The following is an 11,857-nucleotide window of genomic DNA, read 5'->3' as shown; positions in this document are numbered from 1 at the left end:
CGTTTCGATTTTGCTTTATGAATGTGTTTCCATAATAGCATCGTTATAACATTTAACATGTGGATTTTCATTGCTGTTGACTCTGAACTGTCGTTCTTTGTAACTTGAATCGCTTTTTATAATATAGATATAGGAAGATGTGGTGTGAGTGCCAATGAGACAACTCTCCATCCAAATAACAATTTAAGAAAAGTAAACCATTATAGGTCAATGTACGGCCTACAACACGGAGCCTTGGCTTACACCGAACAACGAGCTATAAAGGGCCCCAAAATTACTAGTGTAAAACCATTCAAACAGGGAAACCAACGGTCTAATCTATATACTATATAAAAAAAAAGGCCTTATTTATAAATCACACAATGCATATTTTTTTAATGTATAATAATAAATATAATTGTAGGCTGTCAGATGTCATGTTACCATAGCATTGTTCATATGTAGAAGTTGAATAAGTGATGTTACAGATCAAAATGTCACCGGGAATTAAAGTCAGAAAGCATTTACGCTTCGCAGACAATGTCAAGTTTCTCTATTCCACCGAGATTTTTTTTTAAATGTAGTTGGAATATTGTTTCCTTTATTTGGTTCAGTACAGATGGATTCTGAAGTACTGAACAAGAAATATATCTTTCAGAAATCGGCAAATTCAACACTTTTAAAAGGTGATACATTATGCGTTCTAATAACTCTACACACTCTTCACTTCAGCATTTGACAATGGCCTTGCCAGTATTTGATCCTTTGAAAAGTCCTCTGAATGCTGTATACATATTCTCAAATCCCTCTGTTACAGTTTCTTTGTACGTTATTTTCCCCTGAAACAAAAAAAAATAAAATATTTTACACGGTTATGTTTAGGTCTAGAAAATGCCGGTTTGAGTGTAATGCAACTGGTGTGCATAACAAAACTTTGAATAATAATGGCCCCACATCAAGGGGCCAGAATTGTCAGTTTTCCTATTGAATGTCGATGGTTTACTTCTGGCATTGCAGCTCCCTCCACCCATAATAAATTACCACCACGAAATGGCCCAAAAATGGCGCTTAATAGTGGCGTTAAAACACCAACGATCAATCAATTAAAAGAGGCCAGACTATGTAAATATATAGATTCTGTTTATATCAGTTGTAACAAGAAATCGGTATGGATAGATTAATTCAAGCTGTTATATATATTTTTTATCTTCTTCGTGTGATTGTTTTGTGCTTGGTGATAATGACAACTTTAGTCATCTTCGTGTTTCATATAAATTTGAAAAGAATTTTCTTCTGTAAAAAAAAATCGATTGAAGTTTTATTAGTTTTTGCTTGTTTGGTTAAATTTTTGTGCTGCTATGTTATTGTTCGAGTCATATGCATAATAATCTATTTGGCAAATTTGTAGTGTCATATTCACAAAAGTGTTAAATCTGTTCTTTATTTTTGATTTGTCGAATTATACCATTTTCTCTTTTTCTTTACAAGTACATTGTATTTAGTTAGTACATTATTTTTTCTCTTTATATTTTACTGTGACACCCTCTTAAATCTCTATTTTTATGTTTCAACATCAAATTTTAAATCTATATTATTAGAATTTAAACACTCAAATATTCTCTTTTTGTTATATTTATCTACACATGATTATAAAATTGAGAATGGAATGTATTCTTTATATGCTAACACTCCAAATAATCTTTTTTGACTAATTTTCTCGATTTGTTTTTGTCCATTAATATTTTCTAATCTGAAAACCGCAGCCAAACCTTGAACGATTTCCATATCGAGGTCATTATTTAATCTTTTGTAGACTTTGCAGATTATCTATAATTTATGTTGTTTGCATTTCAATTGCATTCATCTTTTTGTGCACTACTACAACCTCAGCACATCCATGCATTTTAAAGTTATTTGAAATTAGAAATAGCAACCAAATTGTAAGCCTGTTAGAGTGTTTTTTTTAGGGACTTTCTTTTTTTCAAGTTTGATGAATTTGGCTATTCTGTTCAGGTTATATTTTGTTTGGTACTTTTGCTGCTTACGTTGCTGCGTATTTACGCATCACAGTTACTGGCTTTCAAATGTTTAGGTCGAGCATACCTGATGAGGATATGTTAAACTCTAAGAACGAACATGTCTTCTACTTATTTACCTCTCTGATCCATTGTGACATTTGTTTCTCTCCTTCTGCCCATCTAGGATACCATCTCGTGACAATAAACCCTTGAACTAGGAGCTGCTTAAACAATATCATCGGAAATGGTAGTTCGGCTATGGATACAAAATTTAAACATTAATGTCATCGTATTCTATGTCGCAATATCTGTCTTTACATTCCAAATAAGTTCTTGGAAGTGTCAAAATACTATATGATTTGTTTGTATTATATCTTTATTGCATATAATTATTTTTTCGAAAACTTTTGTCTTAATAATTTAAGTGAATGAAAATGTGAAGTTGTATTGATGCCATACTGTAAACCAACTTATTTTCGCGAGAGATTTATTTTCGCGACTTTCGCGAATAGAAAAAAAACGCGAATATAAATCGTCGCGAATATGTCAATCTTTGATCTTTCCTTAATAAGCTTCAGTTGTCTCATTGGCAATCATACCACATCTTCTTTTTTTATATTCATTACGTAATAAGATAGTCGCGAAATTAAATAGCCGCGAAGTGGTCAAGAAAGGGTAAAACGCGAATTATAGTATCCGCGAAAATAAGTTGGTTTACAGTATTTGGAACATGTCGGAACTTTGATACATTGTCATTGAGTTTTATTCCCCATTTCGTGGCATTTTATAGCTTACTATGCGATATTGGTTTTTACTCATAGATGAACATATAGTTAATAAATTCTACGTGCTTTAGTCTATTATGCATTGTGGGAATGTGTGCATAATCCGTTCAGTAAAGACATTTCAAACATGCTTAGTGTAAATGGAAAACATAAATAACAATATATGTCATTATAGATAATCTTGCATGCACACCGTGGTATGTAATATGATACCGTTTCCATGTATCCAAACTCTATATAAGAAAGATTAATTTAGGCATGTTGTCTGTTGGGTAAGTGATATAATCTAAATGGAAATCAGGTTTGCTTATCCTTAGAGGCGGCACGGTTGTATTTGCATTCCAGAATTTACAGGTTGCTCTTGATTGTACCCTAGTCCTATAATATAAGACTCTGGAGGTTCATATCATTTACATTCAACGTTTTTTATCGGATATTTTTTTTTACTATGGGGTTCAACATTGATAGTAAAAAAAAATATCCGATAAAAAACGTTGAATGTAAATGATATGAACCTCCAGAGTCTTATATTATAGGACTAGATTGTACCCCTAAGTCAATGTATCTGAACAGTGTGATTGAAAACAATACAGTATCAACTGAACATACTTTCCCAAACTGAGGGATGAATCACTTGTAGAAAATGTGAACAGATGAAAATGATTTTTTGATAATTTTTTTAAATTGTGTATTCACTGCATAATAAAAGACCTAAAAGCACTAGTGGCCTTAGGTTTTTAAAAATAGCAACAAAAAAAAGTAAACGGTCATTATACACATTCAAATTCATTTCTGAATATTAAAAAAAAAAGTAAACGGTCATGATACACATTCAAATTCATTTCTGAATATTAAAATGAAAGTACTTCAGTTAACTGTGAATGCAAATTTTTTGCAGTGTTAGAAAGTGATGAAAATTCTAAAAAGGCTATCATTATCCCTAATGGGCCAGGAAAAGGAAATACTACCGTGAAAATTCTAAAAAGGCTATCATTATCCCTTATGGGCCAGGAAATACTACCGTGAAAATTCTAAAAAGGCTATCATTATCCCTTATGGGCCAGGAAAAACTACCGTGCCACCTAGACGTATATTGTATCGAGGGTATTCTTAGATTTATCTACTCGTGGTTATGATACCTTTTAATTTATCAGTAGCGTTGTACTGCGATATTTGTCCACAAATTGACATCCGACCAAAAAGTTTCATATTTTTTAGAACACTTAATGTAAATTCTCCTCCGACCTAAAATGAAAAGAAATAGTAAAAATAGAGAATAATGCATTGTATATACTTTTCACGACTAAAACCTCATCTTTGTAGCTCATACATGGTCATGAGCTCATATAAATGAGATAGTATTGTTCATATGCTAGTTAGTACACACATATACTTTATTGTGTTATTCGATCTACGTATAAGTCACTAAAATATCTAGTGAATATTGGCATCTTCTATCTTCTATCATCTTCGCTAGCCAAGGGTTACGATCCGCTCCCGCTCTCTTCAAGTGAAGAGAGCGGGAGTGGATCGTAACCCTTGGCTAGCGAAGATGATCTTCTATATAAATATTTACTTTAACCACGTTCGTAAGTAAGATGTTTTTTCTAAAGTCTCATGACTCACTATACATGTAAAAGAAATTAAAAGTATTTCCCCCGATAATGACTTACTTAAAATTGACTTAGTGTGTAGGAATGTTTGGTATCATTTACGGTAGTATAGGTTTCCACGTTTTACTCCATACAAAATTAATTCACGTGTATTTTCCTGAATATACAACAAACAAAAAGGTTATTTGTTTTATGTTTTCCGTTTCGGATCTTTTTATTTTTTATTTTTTTATTTTCTAAGTTTATAGTTTTATTCACCCTAAAATGTATCTTACGTTATCAAAGTAACAGTCTACACCTTCTGGTGCGGCTTCCTTCAGAGCATCGTCAATTTTAACCTTCTTATAGTTGTAAACACAATCAAATCCTAAACTCTTTATCCATTTGCATTTATCTTCGTCTCCTGCAAATCCTATAACTTTACAACCCTGTAAAACAAAAAAAACAAAAAAATTAACAATTGCGACGTCCCGCAAACTGACAGAAAATAAAAAAATATCTATAAAACAGACATTTGGCAATCCAATGATATTTCATTTTAGAGAAAAGACGGCATTGGTTTTTAACCGTTGGGTAATATGACATCCGAACCTCATGTCAGTATTGGTGGCAAGAAAGAACATTCTACAATAACAGCATTTTGTTATACTGTTAAGTAAAAATAAAATACACTCACCGTATATACTCTTGGTACACACTAAATTTTGTTAACTTTTGTTATAGGCACTAGGCAGCTTTACCCTACTGCATGTTTGTGTGTATGAAGTTAATTTATATATAAAACGTGTCTTACTAGTTGTTGATTTTCTTTGTTTGTGCATCTGTTTTGTCGGAGTAGTTATCTTCATGGTCTGTCTGATGTAGTTTCAAATATATTTTCGAATTCTGATTTCCTTATATATGTAGTATTACATTCTCATCGACCGTTGCAGTTTTAGAATCTTTTAGGTCGAATTCAAACAGCAGTACCCTGGACAGATCAGAGCAAGTCGATTTTTCAGAGCATGCAGATAAACATGATCGTATGAAAATAAGAAGATCTGGTAAAAGAGCCAATGAGACGACTCTCGAGACAAAATAACATAGACATGATTAAATATAGGTTATCGTACGACCTTCAACAATGAGCAAATCTCATACAGTATAATCAGCTATTAATGACATCGAAATGGCATATGTAAAACAACGAAAAGAATAGAAGCTCGATCTATGTCATCACAAGAGTCCACACGCTAAAATGTCTCGCCTTCTTCATTAATCATTGATATTATGTTGATAGTCCTAAGGATAAAGCTTTATTACAAATGTCACATAAACTTAACAAAAACCAAGAAAACTATACATTGAACTTTGAACCATAACAATGAGGTCAAGGTCAGATGAACCATGCCAGGCAGGCATGTACAGCTAACGATTTTTTCCAAAAACAAATTAAGAGGACCTATAGCTATTGCTTATAGTTTAAAACCAAAACACAAAAACTTAACTATAACCACTGAACCATGAAAATGGGGTGAAGGTCAAATAAAACTTGCGCGACTGACAAAGATCATAAAATATGTCCATGCACCAAATAAAGTTGACATTTTGCGTATAGTATTAGAAAAAAATACCAAAACTAAAAAAACTAACTTTGACCACTGAACCATGAAAAGGATGTCAAGGTCAGATGACAACTGCTAGATAGACATGTACACCTTACAATCATTCTATACCACCAATATAGGAAAACTATGGCATACAGTATAAGAAAAACAGACCAAAACACAGATGACACCTGCCAGTTTAACATGTACACCTTACATGCCTTCCATACATCAAATATAGTAGACTATAGTATCTGAGATATGGACTTGACCACCAAAACTTAACCTTGTTCACTGATCCATGAAATGAGGTCGAGGTCAAGTGAAAGTTGCTGACCGGCATGAGGACCTTGCTAGGTACGCACATAATAAATATAGTTATCCTATTACTTATAATTAGAGAGAATTTAACATTACAAAAAAAAAAATTTTTTTAAGTAGTCACTGAACCATGAAAATGAGGTTAAGGACATTGGACATGTGACTGACGGAAACTTCGTAACATGAGGTATCCATATACAAATATGAAGCATCCAGGTCTTCTACCTTCTAACATATAAAGTTTTTAAGAAGTTAGCTAACACCGCCGCCGCCGCCGGATCACTATCCCTATGTCGAGCTTTCTGAGACAAAAGTCGCAGGCTCGACAAAAAATGAACGAGATACTAATGTGAAAACTGCAACAAACAACAACCACTGAATTACAGGCTCTGACTTAGGATAGGCACATACAGGTTGTGGCAGGGTTAAATATGTTAACAGGAGCCCAATCCTTATAACATTGAACGGTGTTGCATGAACAAACAATAAAAATCACTTGAAAAGGGCTTAACACATCAGATCAAAATAAAGCAAACGAAAAGTAACAAACACGCAGATGACGTGGCATGCAGGGTACTTATAAATCCGTTTGGTATCTTTTATCTTTCGTCTCACTTTTATTTATAAATCTAATTTATTGAGGAAAATATGCGACTGACTTATACGACTGCAAATTGAGTTTACCTTTATTTTAGCGATTTGTCCTACCAAACTACCAACAGCGCCAGCTGCCCCACTCACAACAACTACTTCACCTTCTTTAGGACTGCATATCTCCAGGAAACCGAAAAAAGCAGTCATACTGTGAAAAAAGTTGTTAACATATTATTCAATGTATGGTTTATTTTATTTATTTGTCATTCAAAAAACTTTGATCGCGATGGCACAGGAAAGTGATTATAGAATTCAGCGGCTTTGCAAGAGGCTGTTTTTACGTATCAATCATTTGAAGTACTGCAAGGATTTCAGCCATTTGTCCAAAATGCCGCTCTCTTCATTGCATGAACAGGATCAGAAGTACAAAAGAACAAGATGAATAGTAAAGCAAGGAGTCTTTTCAATGCAATGTAATTTCACGAAGAGTAGGTTCATTGTTTTAAAGTACAATGTAGTTAAATAGGCTTTTTACAGGTTTTTTTAATTGCCATGTTCAGAATTGCAGTCTTGTTAAATATACTATAGTTTTTATTAACGATTATGTCAGCCAAATGTTAGCCCATAACAGAATTTTTTATATCAGTATAAAATGTTTCTCAGTAACTAACTATCCAACTTTCGTTCATGCATGTACGATACAACGATAAAATGTTGGTATTATCTAAATGCGTGTCAATTTAATATGTTCTTTCTAACACCAAGAATCATTTCACTTGTTTAAATATTAAACTAGCCCTATTTCAATGACATTCGTCTTGTCTTGTGCCAAGTGTTTTGAGCAGGATTAGTAATATTCTTATATTAAATACTTAGAAATAAAAGTGACAAAACATGTTAACTTAGTTTGATTGTAATATTAACAACCCTGAGTTGAATTGAACGTGTTTTTGCTGTTATTTTGAGTTTTTATAGATACTTTGGACTTGCATTTTCTGCAATTGAAGTCCAATGACCAGAATTTAATCATTTTTTAGTAATTTGTATTCAATACAATTTATTTGCAACTTTTGCATCCGAAAATATGGTGTGTGTTCTTATTAAAATTTCAACAACTTTGTGTTACTACAATATAAATAAAGAGAAAATTATTTCCATTATCTTACCCGGGCATGCCCATTACACCAAGAGCTGTGGATAATGATAAATCTCCAAGTTCAGGCATTCTGCGGCAAGCTTCTGCTGACACAATGGTACGACTTCTCCATCCAGAGTGAGTTCTTACTATTGTCCCAACTGGATAGTCTTTGTTTTTACTTTCAACCACTCTAAAATATCATCAAATGACAATTTAGGAATTTAATTTTAAATTTGATTCAGGACTCTTCATTATTTCAATTAAAGATGTTTGAATAATCACGAAATAAAGAAACGTTTTCCAAGCATTTCTTGTACATGTATATAAATTACTTGGTATATAAAAGTAAGTAAGGTACGTAGATGTGATTTACATAATCAGCTGTATGTAGAAAAGTCTATAAACTCTTTGTGACGGCTTAATGTATAAAATTTTCGTTTTGACAGGAAATTACTATTGGTTTTTATACCCACCTACGATTATGTTTTCTGCTCTATGCGTCCGTCCGTCTTTTCGTTCGTTCGTCTGTTCGTCCGTCCGTCTGTCCCGCTTCAAGGTTAAAGTTTTTGGTCAAGGTAGTTTTTGATGAAGCTGAAATCCAATCAACTTGAAACTTAGTACACCTGTTCCTTATGATTTGATCTTTCTAATTCAAATGCCAAATTACATTTTGATCCAATTTCACGGTCCATTGAACATGGTTAATGATAGTGCGAGTGGGGCATCCGTGTACTTTGGACACATTCTTGTTTTATTTGACAAACTTTATATTTACTTACTTTGATATTTGTTCACCCATCATTGTATCTCCAACTTTTCCATTTGTTTCTAACATTACTCTTAAATCAGAAATCATATTTTTACTTATTAATAGAATTATATATACATATTTAAGTTTTTAAGACGGTACACAAAAAATAACATTCAGCGTTTATTTTGACAAAAAGTCTCGATTACTGTTAGATTTGGGGTTACATGTGATTGGCATTCCAATGGGGCCTTACATGACGTGACGAGACACAAAGAAACAGTTTTATTTTCCCTTGATTTTTTTGGTATTTTTTTGTGAGGAAAATCCCGGCCATTGCAATGTGCATGCCGCTTTATCACCATGTATGTGCGCGAAATGATATCTTTAGCATCACGTGGCCTTGCGTTATCACACGTGGCATTGTGTTACCAATCATTGATGTTGTGATCATTGCTGAAAACGAAGGTTTCGATGTTCACTGTGATAAATTTTGCAGTTTTCATAACTTGACACGAGAATTTCAATAGCATGCACTCAAATAAAGATCAATTTTATAAAAGGGATTCAATGACAAATGAAATCGCAAAGTCATGATATTCTAACATCTAATTTATTTAATTATGTATATTGCAAAAGAGAAAGCAATCAGTTTTTGTAGATATACAATAATTTTGGATTCAGCATGTATAAGTTTGGGAAATATAGTGTTCCTTGACCTTCGTGATCAAATTTTAAATGTCATTAAATGACCTTGCAGTTTTATAATTTTGGCACTTTCGGTCCATACCGGTTAACTATCTCATCTGTTCTTATTTCTAATTAATACATTATGGTTGGAAAACTAAAAACTGGAAAACAAATATCATATGCATCGGTCGTTTTTAGAAGTTTATGTTTAAGTGGTATAGGGTGCGCTGCAAGTTTCTTATAAAAATAAATAGCTTAATACAGTCGATTTCATTGAGTGTGTAGGGAAAGGTGGAATCCTTAGTTTGCTTGCTTGTTAGATGAACTGTAAAGTAATGTTTATGTTAGGTTAACTACCCTCCTTTAAGATCGGACTAGTCCGACAGATAACTTATCCGTCTGTCTGTAAGACTATACTATTTTGAAAGAAGGGTAGTATACCTTACCTAATAATGACTTCACGGTTCAGCTAGCAAGAAAGCTTACCAAGAATTTTACCTTAAAGTTTCCTTACACACTCAATGATATCGGCTGTAATTAGTTCTAAATTTTCAATATTATATTTATTGCTTCGGACATGGAGTTTTTCAATAAATTGTATTGAAAAGAAAAGTATTTATAGAATATAATGTATATTTAAGATAAACTCAACAATGTTAATTATTAAGTTTTCCTGTGTTTGTTTCTCTTCCGTTGAACAGGGAAGAAACCTACACACATGAAGTAAATAGTTATCTTATTGGTTTTGCTCATAATTATTTCTGTTAATCCTCTTCCTCTTCCGCCGTTATCACAAAAGAGTCTGTTTCAAAACTAAAGCTAATCATTGTTATAGATAAATTTATCTGATTTGGTCTTTAGTGAGGAGTATGAACCATACAGGGATATCTTTTTTTTACACAAAAAAACCCCAATGTGTATAGAAAATTTGGAAATAAATCATTTCATTAGCCATTTTTATGGGTTTATCAAGGCATTCGGAGAAAATGGATACACCAATACTCAACTGAATAACTTGAAAAATAGTCCCACCACAAATGATGGCTATACATTGGCAAAAAGTCACAGTGCTTATCATTCGACTAGTCGAACAAATAGGCTATAGCCAGACAAAAAGTCCCATTCCTATTTATTCGACTAGCCGGACTAACAGATACCGCACTACTCTTCCGGCAAGCCGAACAAATAGTCCCAGTACAATTAATCCGGCTAGCCGGACAAATAGGAAATGCCATTAATTAAAAGTTTGTTCGTGATAAAAAAAGAAAGTACCTCATATATGGATCAACAGTCAGATAAACAGCCTCGATCAACATCTCTGAAATAAAATGTGAGATTATATGAAATATTTTATTTGCATTATGGCTATTTATTTAGAGAAGCGAACCATGTATAGTAGTGGATGAAGCAACGAACATTACTGACAAAACGGTGTCTGGAAATGTGGCGAATGTAATTAAGAGAGAGAGAAAAAATTATTTATCATCAAAAATTTCCATATAAATTTTTAAATCTCTACTGACAAAACGGAAAAAATATCCAGTTTTGTTCATTGTTTCCCCCATAGTTTGCTTTAATACATTTAGTAAAGGAAGCTGTACACTGTCAAAGTAGAGACTAATGATACATAATGAATTCGTTGATAATGAGACAGTGACATTAGTTTTTTACATGCCGGTCTACTGAGAACTGAATGGAGTTATATGTACGTATTACTTACCTCCGTCTTTTAACCCGGGTAAGTCTTCTTCCACCAGCTGTAAATCTTCATCTTTGGGCACTCCATTAAATAGCTTTGCAATTTTCCAAGATTTTGCTTTAACCATCTTCGCTTTCTTTTTTATTTTATCTTAAAGCTCAACCAAATTATATTTTGCAACTAAATCTTGTTCTAAAATTTAACCCTATATATACCTTATCAGTGTTGACATTAGATATGGTTTGACCTCGGGTACTTGATTTGTAATCAATACATACATGTATATTTTTAAACAATCACTACATACATATATATTTTTAAACAATCACTACATACATATATATTTTTAAACAATCCTTACATACATGTTTATTTTTAAACAATCAAGAATGTGTGTAGTATAAGTAAGAATGAAACAATCAATACATACATGGCATTGTTTATTTTTAAGGATTGTGTATCCTTGTTTTGATTCAATACTTAACATATGGATTTTTTTTTGAAAATCCACAGCCTTTACACGTGTTCTCTCATATTTGGCAATTTGTAGCTTGGTAGGTAGAGGATAATTGCATGCAGTCCTAGCAATCATTTCCTTGAAACAAGTTTATAAAGTAAGATATTGGTTAAAACAACATAAATTTGGACCAATTCAAGTACACACGTTCTTGGGTGACTCAGCAAGA

At 32.7% G+C, this 11,857-nt stretch overlaps 1 protein-coding gene across 1 annotated transcript; it reads right to left on the bottom strand.

The window, feature by feature from the left end:
• Positions 1 to 360: 360 nt before the first annotated feature.
• Positions 361 to 11,451, bottom strand: LOC134728353 (prostaglandin reductase 1-like). Its single transcript, XM_063592951.1, has 9 exons — positions 11,193 to 11,451; positions 10,745 to 10,790; positions 8,814 to 8,873; positions 8,063 to 8,224; positions 6,987 to 7,104; positions 4,671 to 4,823; positions 3,922 to 4,027; positions 2,135 to 2,253; positions 361 to 818 (listed from the first exon to the last, which is right to left on the bottom strand). The coding sequence occupies exons 1-9, from the start codon at positions 11,296 to 11,298 to the stop codon at positions 708 to 710; spliced, it is 981 nt and encodes a 326-aa protein (XP_063449021.1). The 5' UTR covers positions 11,299 to 11,451; the 3' UTR covers positions 361 to 707.
• Between the last annotated feature and the right edge of the window lie 406 nt (positions 11,452 to 11,857).

This window comes from Mytilus trossulus, chromosome 1 (genome assembly GCF_036588685.1).
Source record: "Mytilus trossulus isolate FHL-02 chromosome 1, PNRI_Mtr1.1.1.hap1, whole genome shotgun sequence".
Classification (NCBI taxonomy): Eukaryota; Metazoa; Mollusca; class Bivalvia; order Mytilida; family Mytilidae; genus Mytilus; species Mytilus trossulus.
This window is presented reverse-complemented; position numbering and strand designations above follow the sequence as displayed.